We start from the raw sequence: 15,616 nt of genomic DNA, 5'->3' as shown, positions 1-15,616 counted from the left end.
CGAGGAGCTGCTCTTGTTGGTGTGTTGACATGTTGGCGGGAGAAACAATCGGCAAATGCGAGATGTCTTGCCACGAAAGACGCCAGCAGGCTCGCCACAATCACACTTGATCGAGGAAACATACCCTTGCCCAATTATCGAGCACGCAACGTCTCCGTTCTTCCACGCCATTTAGCACCCGAGTTACCACACTTGTTCCCACATCGGCGAGCCATAACAACGTCCATAACCTCAATCGGCTGCACACTCCCAGTCGGTTCAAGACTCCCTTCCAAGTACGAACCGATAGACAAAAGCTTTCTTACCAACCACACAAAAATCCCGACGACCACAACCCTGGCCTATTTCATCTCCCCTACTTAGCCACTGCGAAAAGGAGTTTTCAAAAGGGACAACTTAGGCGCATGCACCATGCGCCCTATTCGACTTTCAACGTTTTTCTTCTTTTCTCTGTAAGGATACTTGCAGCTGCATTATCTCTCTACCTGCCCCATCGCGTTCACTCGCAGTGGTTTTATGAAGCATCTTTTGCTTTGTTTGCATGCTTCATCCTGGTCTTTGCAACGCCAGTTTCACAAACTTCTCTTCACTCACAAACCTTTGGTTAATTTTGTTCGGGCCACGATCCGAATTATAGCGCTGGAGTTTAGGGGGTTCTTATTAGATTTCAACGGTTTCTACTTCTATCTTAGAGGGCTTTTATAACAAGGACGGCATTTCCCTCATGCAACTAAAGTTCTGGTGGGATATGAGCTACGGTCTCGGTTTGGGTTGCATCAAAGAGGTATCTGACACGAACGGCTAGATATTGAAACGATTGCACGAGCATACGGGATGTTACCATGCCATAGATTCTGTACATTCCTCACTTAATGACAACACAGCATTACTACCTGCTGCAGCACCATAGCCCTTACTGCATAGTCATGGTCATGCGAGCTCTTGAACCATATATGTGTACATATTTCTCCTTACGCCGGTGTACTCTCATTTTGACCAACGAACACAACTTGCACTGCGGCAAAACTGTCATTATCAGTATTAGCTTGCGAGACTGGTAGAGGAGACTTACGCGGCGGTAATAGCAAAGACCTCAGCCCGTTTTGCACCCGCAAGGCCCATGAGGCACACAGACAACAGCACATTAAACGCAGCTATGGTAGCGAATCTTGCCGGCATCGATCGCACACAATACAGCACCACGATGGAGGCGATCGGTATTAGGGAAGCCAAAAGGCTGGTGATCCAATACGTGATGCGATAGATGGTACTGTCATCATATCCGACTACGCCATGAACAGGTGATGCCTTCATGAAGCGCATGCATCCTCCCCAGCGCAGTTTGGAAATGGTATTTTCCGCGGCCCAGACCGAGAATGCGTCCTTTTTAGCACGTGGGCGCAAGGCTACCAGGTCAGGCGCGTGTGAGGTACGATCCTTCATGGAGCCCCACACTGTTGCGTCTTCGCCTGTCAGGGCCAATGGGCCCATCTGTGGGGTTTGGAGATAGTCTTGCATGTCATGCAAATCCCACTTGCCGGGTTCGGAATAGCCGAGAATCAGCGATTGCTGGATCAGAGCGTGATCTGTTGGATCGTAATGAGCCGCTATTCTTGTACCGTGTGTCAAAGGTTTGTCTCTTTTACATACTGTATTCTTTCAGTAGCTCGCGTATTTTCAGAACGAGGTCGAGTTGCTCGGTATCGCCATCGACTGCCGAGTCTTGTAAGGAGAACCAGTTTTTGGCATATTCTGACTTTCTCCCTGTGCTGTCGTTGTTGTCCAGATCTTGCTGTTCTTTCAGCCTTTCCTCGAGGTCTATGAGTTCGGCCTGTAGATACAACAGGTTCTGTGCGTTCATTGCTCCAAATCTGCGGTATATGGCGGCTTCAGGCTGCAAAGCAATCTTTGCTGCGAGTTTGGGGTAGCCAATGACTGCGTCGTGAAACGGATCCATCGGGATCATAGGGTAGGAGGTGTGCATTGTGTTAAGCTTCGAGAGCTTCTTGATCGAGGAAAGCAGGCTATGCTTTATCTTCAGAGGCACTTTGCATGAGGCTCACCGACCAAGATGAGGCATACAGATGATGAGTTGTCTCTCTAGCCTTATTACATTGTTGTCAATGTTGAGTGGCCAACCTCGTTGTAGACATGCGCCAGGCTGCATAAGCTGGACACACCAGACCTCGGCAGCCTTATCGCCGTAAGATGTATGTGGAGGCCTGTCATTGCTACAACTAAGGGGCATATGTACTGTCAGAACGTATGATTTGGGTGGAGAAGTATACTGAGGTGTACGTACAAGCTTTAGAAGTGAAGACCTTACACAATTTTCAATACCAAGCTCTGGCTGAGGGACTTAGGAAGGTGGGGAAGCAAGATGGACTAACGCGAAGAAGACAATGCGAGTACAATGGCCTCGTTGTTGCAAGGGCTAAATTCTGCCCAGGTGTGTGCATACAGCGTGCACCGCCAGGAGCAACAGTAGGCGCGACTGGGATAGGCTGTGCGGCGGGGTGACGTAGCCTGAATTACCCGCAGGCGTTTCATGCATCACCATGGTCACCACATCTACACTTTGAGGATGCATCCAGCAATACATAGCTACCTAGGTACCTAGGTAGGTACCCATCGCTACCAGAGGAGGTGCTGATTCGTATATTTCGCCTATATCTACAGACTCTGTTCCGCTACACCTAACGAACACCTGCACGAAATGTTAAGAGGCGTAAGAAGGTACGTATTAATCGCACGTCGCTTCAAACGGGATGAGCCCCACGTTTGTAGTCACGTGATACCCGGGGACGGCTCGGGCTTCGGAAGAGCCGCCTGGCGAAGCGAACTAACAGGGCTGGTTGATCCTGACTAGCGAGCTCAGCTCGGCCGGGGACGAGGCATACTTACTTGTTCCACGATCCCTCAAGGAATTGGTTCACATTGCGCAGACAAGCCGGGCAAGTCGGCGCAGAGTGAACTAAGCACTCGAGAACAATCTTATAGTCTTTAAGGCATGTTAGCTGCGAGCACACAAGTGTATGTTTCCACTTTGAGATGTTTTGGCAAGGGGCGCAGTACATATGGCCAGTTTTCAGGTGGCCATACCTCCGCTCGGGCCCTCTTCGAGCCTGAAGGACTCCATCATATCATTGAGAGCTTGACAGCGTCGGAGCAGTGGATTCAACTGTGTACGGACTGAGCTTGGACTAAAAGTCTCGCCTACACATCTTTGATCCACCCCCCTCGCAGGATGGAGGATTGCATGCTTCCGCACGCCTATGCGGTTATAATGGTGTGTCTCACGGCGCCGCCGGAGGACTGGTTCCGGGATCGCACGCCCCTCGGGGCCAACTATGGAGTCCTCCTGCTAGTTCCTCCACCCTCAGTCCTTCGAATCGACCCAAGCGCCCTTTGAGTCGTCGCTGCTCATGAACTACCCGCACTATGCCCAGATGTAGTTTTACGCATGTTTTCTGTTCAACTAGAAAGGTTTGTAGAATACATTACCTTCGCGTCGTATCCTATTTGTGCTTATCCTTCCACATAGAAGCGTCGCAATCCACAACATCCGAGCCCAGTACACATACGCGCGCGATCTGTCAACGATGTAGATACAACACGCAGTGCGATACTATCCTGCGATATTGCGACAGACTCCAACGTTATCTCCCAACGTCTGGTAACGAAAGTGCTGCGCCAGCGATACCATCCGATCGACAAAGAAGGCGCTTTGCCTGTCCAGACAGAGGTCTACGGCGAACAAATCGACGGATACGTCGACTTGGACTGGTGCTGGGAAAGGAATACGGACAAATGGCACAACACACGTTTCCTTGTTACAACAATGCACAATCCACCATATGATGCCGTTTTGGGCAGGAAGGACGCCGAATACTATGGCTTGATCAGAGCGAAAAACAGGCGGTAATATCGTCATACTTGGAATACGTTCATATGCCTGACTGGTGTTGTAATTTCAAGTTCACCAACACAGGTTCCTTTTCTTTTGACTACTTTCCTATCCACGATCACGCTCGCAGATGCTGTTGAAGCTCGCCGTCATGAAGCTTGTAGCCTATCCCCCTACTTCTTGATCTCAACCCATCTTGGATCTTCTCATGAAACCCGTCAAATCAAGACAGCTCCAGATCTCGCGCGCTTTACTGATAATGTTCACCAACGAGTATTTCTGCATTGGGCTGAAAAAAGGTGGCGGTTCTAGAGAAACTTGGAAGCGTCGGGATTTGGGCTGCTGCGGAAAATTGAAACGCCTGTTGTCGCGCCTTCATGGTTCCCACCCGGGCAGTCAATGAAAGCATGTGACAACGACTTCTTGTGCTCTAAGTGCTACTACTACTGCGTTTCTTCCAGCCCGTGCTGACCTCCATATTTACGCGCAGCGAGGCTCAAATGGCTAGAGAGACTTCACATCAGGTAAAGATTACTTATCCATCAGTTCTTAATTTTGGTTCACAGTAAGAACTTGAAGGGGGTGAAGAGGTCGAGTTTTGAGAGGTGTGTAGATCATGTCAACCGCAGTACACCCAGATTATTGTAGCTTTAGCAAAGTTCGACATCAGAACTTTGTCGCGTATATGCCCAGGTGAGCTCCCATGATGGCGGCAACACTGATTAGCCACGAGAACCTCAACACTAGCAGGCTGAAGGTTTGTAGACATCATGCACGCATTGCCATACGTAGGTATAACTAACGTGGGCACACTCTCTATCTTACACCAAGTCCCTATTACCGAAGAGTGCCTAATGTAGGAGCTTCTTGCTCACAAGCGATCATTCTTTTCGCTGCGAGGCGTACTCCTACTGGAACATGTGTATGCAAAGCGTTCCGGGACCCAAAACATACTTGATTATCTAGGCAAAATTGCCCTAACAGCTGCACCGGCGAACCTGATCTGGAAGGTAGTCTTATAGCCATTTAAGAAACGGTCTTTGTATCTTTCTTTCGGAGCAATCCTCCACGAACACACATCTACGCAAAGTGCAGGAACACAGGTAGAAGAGATTACTGAATTAATACTATACCTGGATATCGACTGTTACGCAATTATCATTCAGTAGATAACAAAATCGTTGGTGCGGTTATTGGGAGCTTGATAGGCTTATTAGGAAATCTTGGAAGTGAAGAAAAGTGTAACAATGCGTTGGTCTCTCCTGCCCCATGGCAATTCCTGTCGATAATGATGACGTCATATCCTGCTCACCGGTCAATATACTTAGGTAGCTGCCATACGTCTCCATACCTAGGTATCCGAGAACTCCCAAGACCTAGCGTGAGCGAGAAGACCACAACGCAGCATCCACTATGCAGAGTAGCTACTAGAGTATATATAGAGCGATTGAACATGTTGAGTTTAAATGTACATGATGGTGCTGTGCCTGCAGTCTTCCTAGAAGATGCTCAGGTCTGATCGGCCGGCTAGCGGGACATGATCAACGAATCGGGCAAATGCAGACCCAAAAGCACTAGAAGTGCATACCTAGGTATGGGGTGACAACAGTGGGGTTAGGACCGTTACTAAGATATATGAGCCCTCCATCGTGCCATTTTCGGTCCACCGAGTGTCACGAGCCGCTAGCCTTGTTGTTTGACGGGTTGGCATCGACATCGGAACCACACGGAATCCTGAGTTGGGAGCTCTCATTGGTCTGTTCGTAGCAAGGTGGGAGTGTAGAGGTCCGCTCAAACAGCATCGTATCGTCCGCGACGCTGTCGAGGTCTGCGAGGCTGACATCAGCAACACCATCCTCCATAGCATGGTCGCCTTCGGTATTGATTAGACATGAAGACAGAATATGATGTAGTTTCAAAGGCACATACGGGAACTCTGGCGACCTCTTAGCCGCCGAAGTAAGACGCAGCCAAGCGAATCATGGTGGTGAAGACCAGCTAGGGTAGCAACGGTACTCAAAACACCAAATATACCAAAGCATATCTGCAAGGCAAGCTCTGTAGAGCTGTCTGCGTTAGACATGAGATAGCTGATTGGAAAGGTATGAGGAGCAGGAGGGTGAAGTAGGCAAGCAGTAAGGCAACTGAGGCAAGAAGATAGTAGTAAGTCAAGTCAGTGCAAGTACCAAAGGTCACAAAGACTTAGTAGAAACAGAGTGAAGTGGATGGCATTGTCATAGTACATCCGTGCCCCCAGGGTCTTATACATTTTCTCGACGGTACGTATCTTTTTGGCACTGTGAGGAAACGCATGAAAGTTTTTTTTCGACAGCAATTAGGTTGGGGCAGCGCTACATAAAGACTTCCGTGAGTCTGGAGGACTGCTGGTTCAGAGGAGGTGGTTGGGTTAGCGTATCATGTAGGAAGAGATCAGGGTACCCGATAACGTCGACAGGGCGTTGAAGTTGTGCCACGAAGCACCCGATGACCACATACATAGCCACAATGCAACATCTAAGCTATGAGTTCTGGGGAGATGATTGGATAGTACATGCACCAAGGAATTTACCCAGGGCAAAAGATTCGTCATCAGACCAAGTGAGGCTCTCACCGGTGCGGAGGACCTCAACATAGCCCGATACTCAGCCCACGCAACACCGGATTCCAGCTCTAATGAGGCTCACAAGTCAAACAAGGCCAATCAGAGCAACATTCATCTCAGCCTCAGGCAGAGAGCCCCAGCGTGCCGAAGTCAGCCTCCTTGCTGAGTTCAGCCTTGGCAATCGACTGGACATGATGAGGCCAACGCAACATTACATCTTGCATAAATCCCTCATATCAATATACTCATGATCCACAAAGACCGGTGTTGAAAGAAGAAAACAACTCATGATCTTGAGAGAATGCGCCTCGGGTTCAGCCTGCAGGGCTGCGCAACATAATCCAATGATGAGGCAAGATATCGCGCACAGTGGAAGAGGAGTACCATCATACACATCAAACACATGGACTTGCAGTATCAACAATTGAATATTCGGGTATCAAACTCCTAGCTCCCCTCCCTCCCCGGCCTATACGGAATATACGCATCCCCCACCTCCGGAATAACCGCATTTCCATCAATTTCCACCGGCGCAATAGGTTTCCTCGGTACCCTCGCCAGACCCGCAAGTTCCGTTGCTCCCTCTCCATTCCCCGGGCTACTCAGCCCTACGTTAGAACCTCCATATGGCGGTGCAGTACTAGCGAGTTTCTGACGCTCAGCTTCTGTAGCATCCATCTCGACGTTCCATTCGGGGGTCTCATGCGGGTTTTGTGATGGGTTGGCGTAGTGGGCTGCGGTTGTGGTTGTGCCTTTGGGTATGGCGTGGTAGGCGGATGGGGAGTGGTTTGCGTTGTCGTCGATGGGTCTTGTTGGGTCGTCGTCTTTTTCGTCTCCCATGTGCTTTGATGCAAGTGCAGCTTTCCTGTTCTTTTTTCGTCGACGCCAGAGGAGGAATAAGGCTAAGGCTCCGAGGATCATGACGAGTGGGACGACGGTGGCTATCGCTGCTATGGCACCTGTTGAGATTCCATTCCCACTGCTGTTGTTGGCACCAGCATTTCCTCCTCCTTGGCTTCCACCACTGCTACTTGCGGATGCACCAGTCGCTGTGTTCGAAGCAGTCGGATTTACGCTGCCGGCATCACTAGGCTGATACCTCAAGTGCAACGCAGTGATACTCGGCGTCGCGCTTGCCGGCCATGATCCACCAGCATATGTCCTCGATTCATTCTCTTCCGCATCCGCTTCTCCGCATTCAACAACTGGGAAGTTTCCACTGCCGCCCGGTCGACATCCATCTCTTCCATCTGCCTGAAACCCATTGGGGCAACACTGCAACCCAATCTCTCCGTCTATCCACCTGTTATCGCTACCCTCTCCATTCGCGTCTGTTTGTGTAGCAACGGCCGTCCAAGACGCTGGGCATGCGGTGGCGGGCGAGTAGAATGCGGATGGCGATGGGTAGATATTCGATGTTACCCAGGGCATGCAAGCGGTGTTTATGCTGAAGGGTATCGGGTCTTCATCTTCTTCGGGGAAGACACATGTCTCGCCCCATGCAACGGCGCCGTTGAGATTGCGTAGGGTAGCGCATGCTTGAGGTGGTGCGGTCGCCCATGCTGTGTCCCAAGTGTGTTGTAGGCTTCGCGATGTAGACGTCATCACGAAAGAGAGGAACTTCCAAGCTTACCACAGCCACGGCTGTGTTTCTGGGCAATGCTGCTAGCTACAAGAATAGAGCTAAAGGTTGAAAGAACAATAATGCCAGAGAAAAACGGCAACAATGCGCAATGGCTTCACAGCAATTTCAGGACTCCGAAGACACGCCGCTGCATCGGGGGAATTAAGTACGTTATTCCCAAAAGCCCATTCATCATCGGAATCCAGCACCAGGAACACAGCCTTGCCAGACCCACTTGCCGCATCTTGGACTGTTAGAGGCGTGGTGGTGTGGAGAGAATTCGATGATTTCATTCGGTGGCAACGGGCCGGCAGTTCATGTCATAGGTTGCTGTTCCTGGGCAATCTTGGCAACTTAGCCTCGTGCAGGCTAGTTTGGTTGATCTCAGTGAGTTAGCGATCGATATTTGCCTCGGGCATGTATAGTAGAGTCTGTGTTGCTGCCGTTGGTGGAGAGCTGCCGGTTTGAAGTGTGTGAAGGATTTGGCATAGCCACTGTACTCATCATCACGCTGCACCAGCGGCCGGGTAGTGAATTTTGTGTTCTATTTTTGAATTTCCGTTTATGTACAGATAGTAGTAGTATGCGAAAGTTTGTTTCGAACGGATAGTTCGGTATGTGGTATACTAGATCAATTCCTTCGTAGGGTTGTAGAACTCACCGGCTATGCTTTGTAGCCAGCCTCCGCCAGACCCTCCTTCAGGCTCTCAATCGCCTTGGTGATATCCGGTCGGTTCGGGTCGGTGACGCTGACGCCCATGTGTCCGAAGCGAATGTACTTGGTTGCGATCTCCTTGTGCAGACCACCAGCGAAGATGACACCCTTCTTCATGAGGTTGGGCAGAACGTCCGGAGGTGTCATACCTTCGGGTAGGTAAATGGCGGTCATACCAGTGGCCTGGTTCTCAGGCTTGGAAGCAAGCTGCTTGAGACCGAGATCAGCAACAGCCTTCTTGACCTTTTGCGACGCGGTCTTGTGTGCAGCCCAGTAATCTTCGACGGGTCGAGCGAGGATCTGCTTGAGCGCAGTATCGAGCGCGTGGATGAGTTGTGGGGATGGTGTGGCAAAGTAGGAAGCCTTCTTGGCTTCGTAGTTTTGCATGACTGCGGTTTTATTAGTCCCATTATTGTGGTTGTACGGGAAACTGAGTGATACTTACTGGGCAACCAGTTCTTCCATGAGCCGAAGTAAGAAGTTGGTCGTGTCTTCCTCGCCTTGAACCTCTCAATCGCGCGGCCAGATACCATCATGATGCTCAGACCAGCTGGGCAGCCAATGCCCTTTTGTGAAGCCGTGATGACGGCATCGAGCTTCCACTCGTCGAAGCGGATCTCTTCGGAGCCAACACTGCAGACACCGTCGACTACGACCAATGTCTCGGGACTGACCCTGTGGACAAGCTCGCTCAATGCCTTGATCTCGCTGAGCACACCAGTCGATGTGTCGACGTGGGTGACGGTCAGGATCTTGTACTCCTTCTCCTTCAGTGCCTTCTCCACCTCATCGAGTTGTGGTCGGTCGCCAATGGGCGCTTTGAGCTGTGTGGCCTTGACACCGTAGGTCTCGAAGCAGTCGGCGAATGAGTCGGCGAAGTAGCCAGTGTGTAGGACAAGCACCTCATCGCCAGGCTCTACCAAGTTGGCCGCTGCCTGGTCCCATCCGAGTGTGCCAGAGCCAGAGATGACGAAGGGTTGCGCGGCAGGGTCGCTGGACAAGAACAGCTTGCGCAGGTTTCCGAGGACTTCGCTGAATGTGTTTACAAAGGGTTGGCCGACGTGCGATTCACTGATGGGGTTAGCAATTGCGAACAGGATGAACCGTAATTGCGACGAAGGAGTCTTACCTGTAATGGCTCATAGACGAAAGTACGGCATCGTCAAACTCAATGGGCCCAGGAATGAGCAGGGCAGGATGTGGTGCTTGGCTCGACATCTTCTTGGGTGGTTCCGGCGCAAGCTTCTTGACCTGCTCTACTTCCTTCTTGATTTCCTTCTTGGCTTCCTGCTTGAACTCTTCGGCCTTCTTGGGAGGTATGCGATTGCCTTGTTCGTCTTCGATGCGGGCGGTGCGTTCAGTGGAGAAGGGAGTGTTCAATTCGAGAAAGGGCTTCGAGTCTAAATGCTTGGAGATCTGTGTAAGGCGGGAGCCAGCGCGCGCACGAGGTGACGACATGCTTGGGCGGGGTTGAAGGCGGCTGTTCACGGCTAGGAGACGCAACCGCGGGGCTGCAAACATCCGGTGATCGGAGACGCGCGATGGATGAAAGTGGCTTTGATAGACACGAACGGTTGCTGCGTTATGCCAATTGCGACAATGTGCGATTCCTTGTTCGTGTTCAGGAGACGAGGACGCGTCAGAGAAAAGAAAATTAGTTACTGATAGTAATGAGAGACTGGGAAGGAATTTGGAGATGCGATTGACAAATAAGGGGTCTATGGATGGCCGCTCATAAATTTACGGAACGAAAAGACACTTCTACACGCACGGATGCGGACCCGGGAGTTGCTGAATCGTGGGGTGCCACGGGTCCGCGATTCGGTCGCGTGGCGGGTGAACATGCGCTCGTCACGTGCTCGCGAGAAAACGGCTGGACTTTACTCGGCAGGGATGTTTGTTATGATCGGGCCCACTCTCGTGCAGCATCAACACTCGAGCGTCAACACGATACCAGTTCGCTATCAATGCATCCTAGCAGCGCATAGACAGCTCGATACAATTATACGACACAAATTATCTGACGCCTTGAACATCTCGATGCGTGTCACACGCGCCCGCGCCCAACAGGGCAACGATGATGCGACCGACGCGACCGAGCGTGCACCCTTGAATCAAATTTCCTCAAATGCGTCGCCCAAGCAGACCCGCCACGATGACGAGGAGCTAGTCCCGAAAACACCCGCGAAGACGCCCGCAAAGACTCCAGGAAGGAAGGCGAAGGGCAAAGGCCGGGCGAAAAAGGGAAAGAAGGGCAAAGCGGCTGAGGAGGATGAAGAGGAGCAGACCGGAGCCGCACCTGAAGAGGAGCAAGCCGCAGATGAAGCGCCCACGAACGAACCAACTGGCGACGATGTTTCCAAAGACGCTTCCGATGGTGAGTTCGCAGCCGCTCCAGACCAACAACCGTGGACTAATGGTGTACAGGAGCCTCAGAAGCCCCCGCAATCACCGAGCGACCCGTGACTCCAGCGCCGCGATTGACACGCCGACAACTGGCTATGCAGGAGGAGGAAGCGAAACAAGCGAAGCTCAGCGCCCAATCACAAGAGCCAGAACCAGCGCCAGTTGCAGAGGAGGTGCCTTCGACTGTGGAAACGACCGCAGAAGCACATTCCCCCGAGGAGACATCATCTGAAGATGCAACAACAGGCGCAGAAGAAGCGCAGGTTGAGAGTGACCCACAGGAACCGATACAGGAGGTTGAAGCGCCAGCTACGGTAGAGCCTGTAGAGGAAGCGCATGATGAGCCCATACTGGAGGTAGAGGAAGCGCCTCAAGAGAAAGCCGATACTGTACAGACAGAGCATACTACGTCAGTGCCACGGATCGATGAGCCCCATTGCGAGGAGCAACCCGTCGAGGCAACAGCGACTGAGGATTCGTCTGAGAATCAAGTGCTTGAAGCTGACGCTGAAGTCCCTGCACCCTCAGTCGAAGTGAGCTCAGAACCGGAGCCCAAGACACTTGTAGCCGAGAGGCCCAGCGAAGATGCCATGACACCACTTAGGAGCCATACGTCCAGCCGACGAGCGTCGCGCAGCCCCTCGAAATCGCCAATGCGCCTAGAGGAGTCTTTTGGGGCCATTGATGCGCTTGAGGAGGCACTGGAAAATGTGACCTCAGTCACCAGCTTCAACCATGCGAATGAAGTGATGTCGCCCCAGAAGGCAGAGTTTCCAAAAGCAGCTACCACACAGACGATGCGATCGAAGGCGCTCGGAAAAGGGCCAGTGCCTGCGCCTGCTACCAAGCTATCGAGGACACCCAGTGTTGCTGCGCCTAAGAGCATGAAGCCAGTGAAGTCTTCGATGGCTCGCGCATCCAGTGTCCGCACAGCGCCTAACAAAGATGGTAGAGTAGATTCCACGGATACAGTAGATTACCTTGCCTCGAAACGCCGGCCGATCAGTATGTCTTTCCCCACACCTGCAGCACCACCAAAGGGCCGCGCACCCACAAAGGCCACCTTCCAGCTTTCAAGTAACGATGTGGTCGCCAAACTCAAGGCCCAAAAGGAGGAACGTCAGAAGAGAGAGACAGAGGGTGTGGTTCGCAAACCACGACCTATCAGCATGCCTCCTCCACCGAAATCCGATAAGCCTTTGACGAAGCCTGCGTTCCAACTCCCTGGCGAGAGAATCGCCGAGAAGCTCAAGGCACAAAAGGAGGAGCGGTTGAAGAAGGAGGCCGAAGCACCTGCACAACCAGCACCAAAGCAGCGACCCGTTAGCATCAGCATGGCACCTAAGCAGCGTCCTGTTAGCATCAGCATGGCTCCCCATGCAAAGTCGACGAAAGCACTGACAAAGGCGACTTTCGAGCTCCCCGGTTCCGCCGTCGCTGAGAAGCTAAGGATTAAGAAGGAAGAGCGTCTGAAGCGAATGGAAGAAGCGGAGGCAGCAAAGAAAGAGGCTGCTCTCAAAGCACGACAAGCACCAGTCCGCAAGCCAGTGACCGTTCCCATCAGACAACAACAACCAGGTGTTACCATTGCGCCTCCACAACCACCCCAAGCACCACAACCACAGCCTCAACCCCAGGCTCAACGTGCATCCTCGCTAGCTAGCAAGCGCAGCAGCATGTCTCTATCGCAACCGCCATCCCAATCCCGCTCCACATCGACTTCCTCAGCAAACCGCAACAGTGTCATCGTCCCCAAGGCTATCGTCACGCCCGTCGACGCCGCGCAGCAGAAGGTCAAGGGCCGAGAAGTCTTCAACCGCGACCGCATGGAGAAAGAAGCCCGCGAGCGAGAGAGGCGCGAGAAGGAAGAAGCTGCCAAGCGAGCGCGAGCGGAAGCTGCAGAGAGAGGCCGTATCGCGAGTAGAGAGTGGGCTGAGAGGCAAAGGAAGAAGCTGATGGGTGTTTGAAGGGTCTTGCGACGTGTGTTGCTTGTTCGGCTTCTTTCTTGGGGGATTCTGTTTGGTGTTCTGGATATGGAGGGTGTTGGTATACTCTCCAGGTCTTTTCTTACTTCTTGCTAGGGTGGGTTCATCTTTTTTTTGGGGCGTTGCCAACTGTCATTGCCTCGTCCTCCGATGGTCGACTGGAGGTTTTTCTTTGGAGTTGGAAGCACGGCGATTGCATCTCGTCTTTTTCTTTGGCCAGATGGATATCAGGGTTGGATTCAGATCAGACCCGGTGTGTTTCGTTTCCAGGGCTGCACCAATGCTCTGCTCTTATATTATTCAACAACTTACAATTTCGAGCAATCAATCTTCCAGTGTTAGCTTCGAACGTTCAACATGTGTTTTGTATCCTCCAATCTGCCAGTCTAAGTTTCCCGATTTCAAGGCCTGGCCCTCAAACCTTGACATCTCTGACACCTCTGACTTGCCCCTGACGATAGCATTCGAGAAGGCCCAGCTGGCCATGAAAACTCTTTACAAAGTCTCATGCCACGGAGTGTTTTTGCAGCGCTTGCGTCGGCACATGTACTTGCATGTCTTGCACTTTGGATCTTCAATTAGCGCCATAGAGTCGGGCCTTACCATCCCACGCGGCTTTAGCAGCAAAAATTACTTCCAAGGTTCTTGCGATTTGACTTTAAGTGAGGCAGCATCATCGTTGAACGGCAATGCATACTCCACCAGGACACTATCATCAAGCGTCCGGTTGCCACCGCGGCTGCTGCCCGACGGTCTGGTATTGGGCGGAGTCCCTTACCGCTCGTTTGTGCACATGGCAGCCAGTCCGCCCCGCAGCGTCATTGTGTTGAGACACGTCGGAGATTGGGCACTTGTTCTGTACTTTGCGAACACATCATGCAGAAGTCACGATTCGACGCGGGTACAGGTGCCGTGGCATTGACTGGCTCGGCACGCTCCTGGTCTGGTTTGACATCCCGCGCAGATCAATTGGCGTATGATTGACAGGTGAATGTGCGATAGGCATTGAATTGTGCGACATTGTGATGGTGTCGTGCGATCTCTTCGATCTTGCGTCCACGTGGGTCGAGGCGGTACTTTCAGCCGCACGGTTACGTCCAGCGTGTCAAGGAAGTAAGGGAGAACAACGAAAGACGTTGCGACCCAGTCTACGCATTAGCTCTTGGGAATGCAGCTTCATGTGTGTCAAACAAAAGCTTCTAGCTCGCGGTTCTCACCTACTGTCCCAATATCACAAGGGATACCTTGACGTATCGAGATCTGATGCGTGTCGGCGCGTACCGAGAAACCCCGCAGGGGATGGAGCTACGTGCCGCCCGATCTTATCAGTACAGTACGAGTCAAGCGCGAGGTCCGCGGCGTGCGCTTCACGGCCATTTGGGATTTTCTCATGACGCCATCGTGCGCTTCATGCCAGCCCAATGCCGAGTCAGTTGTCGTCGTACCCACGCTTTCCTCGCGGTCAGGAACTGCTGGGAAAGCATAATGGCCCGAATGACTGAAATTGAATCCCCAATCTGGCACGATCCGAAGGGACGTGAAGGATCTGAGTGTTCCTGAACGGCACATGCGCCGATCAGAGATAGCTCGATAAGCGAGAATGTATGATAGGTTGGATATGGTTTCCGCCAGATCTTGACAATATTGATGACGCCTGACACTGACAGATTGCACGCGCATTCCCGTCGTCCTGCCTTTCGGGGCAACATGTGCGTGCCTGCATTTCGTTGCGAGTCAATTCTGGAATTGTCAGGGTGCGTGCGATGAATGCCAGCGATCGGTCCCTTGCATTGCGCGATTAGGGTCCAGATGCAGTGCAGATGGAGGTCGCTCCTGCGTCTGTGACTTGAAGGGTTCCCGTTGTTCAGCCAAACTTTAGGTTTTCCCCGGTTTATTGAGGATCAGCGTACTACAACAACAGTCTGGATCGATTGCCAACTCTGGCCGGAGCTTGCGCAATAGCAAGATATATTCGATAGCTTCTAGGCGAAGTCTCATGGGATGCGAGAGACCGTATTGAGTGCGTCGTCACGCTTTTCCGCGACGATCCTCGGAGATCGCGGGCAATCTGCACGTAGGCGAGGAGAACCAGTCATAGATGTTTTGTTAAGCCTTTTGCTTTTTGTCACACTCTGGTAGCGAGGCTAGACTCAGGGGGTCTTGAGGAGGCTCGACATGGGATTGTGCAACTCCGAAGGGATGTCGGGGAGTTGTTCGTTGTCTCCGAGCCTCGCCAACCCGTGGTTTTTGGCTGGATGCCTGAAGACCCGAACCTAACTTTACAGTAGCGGCTGCACCCTTAGCTGCCATCGCAGCCGGAAGGGGAACCCAGCATTTTGTATGGATGCAACACATCGACCAGCATCGGTCCTTTGGC

General features: G+C 52.1%; 4 protein-coding genes across 4 annotated transcripts; 1 reads left to right on the top strand and 3 right to left on the bottom strand.

Moving 5' to 3' along the window:
• Positions 1-971: 971 nt before the first annotated feature.
• On the bottom strand, positions 972-1,957 carry J4E85_010702 (uncharacterized protein; the record flags this gene model as incomplete). The annotated part of the gene is made up of 3 exons (XM_051474908.1): positions 972-1,026; positions 1,073-1,607; positions 1,651-1,957. 3 exons carry the CDS (start codon positions 1,955-1,957, stop codon positions 972-974), a joined length of 897 nt encoding a protein of 298 aa, XP_051321350.1.
• Positions 1,958-7,026: 5,069 nt separating this feature from the next.
• On the bottom strand, positions 7,027-7,430 carry J4E85_010701 (uncharacterized protein; the record flags this gene model as incomplete). Its single annotated transcript, XM_051474907.1, is given in 2 exon segments — positions 7,027-7,107; positions 7,122-7,430. The coding sequence occupies 2 exon segments, from the start codon at positions 7,428-7,430 to the stop codon at positions 7,027-7,029; spliced, it is 390 nt and encodes a 129-aa protein (XP_051321349.1).
• A 1,367-nt stretch (positions 7,431-8,797) lies between these two features.
• Positions 8,798-10,306, bottom strand: J4E85_010700 (uncharacterized protein; the record flags this gene model as incomplete). The annotated part of the gene is made up of 3 exons (XM_051474906.1): positions 8,798-9,237; positions 9,294-9,919; positions 9,978-10,306. 3 exons carry the CDS (start codon positions 10,304-10,306, stop codon positions 8,798-8,800), a joined length of 1,395 nt encoding a protein of 464 aa, XP_051321348.1.
• A 582-nt stretch (positions 10,307-10,888) lies between these two features.
• On the top strand, positions 10,889-13,221 carry J4E85_010699 (uncharacterized protein; the record flags this gene model as incomplete). Its single annotated transcript, XM_051474905.1, has 2 exons — positions 10,889-11,225; positions 11,276-13,221. 2 exons carry the CDS (start codon positions 10,889-10,891, stop codon positions 13,219-13,221), a joined length of 2,283 nt encoding a protein of 760 aa, XP_051321347.1.
• Positions 13,222-15,616: the final 2,395 nt, after the last annotated feature.

This window comes from Alternaria conjuncta (assembly GCF_024043145.1).
Source record: "Alternaria conjuncta strain BMP 0040 chromosome Unknown scaffold_25, whole genome shotgun sequence".
NCBI classification, from domain to species: domain Eukaryota; kingdom Fungi; phylum Ascomycota; class Dothideomycetes; order Pleosporales; family Pleosporaceae; genus Alternaria; species Alternaria conjuncta.
The sequence above is the reverse complement of the archived record's forward strand: the minus strand, read 5'-3'. Positions and strand labels throughout refer to the sequence as shown.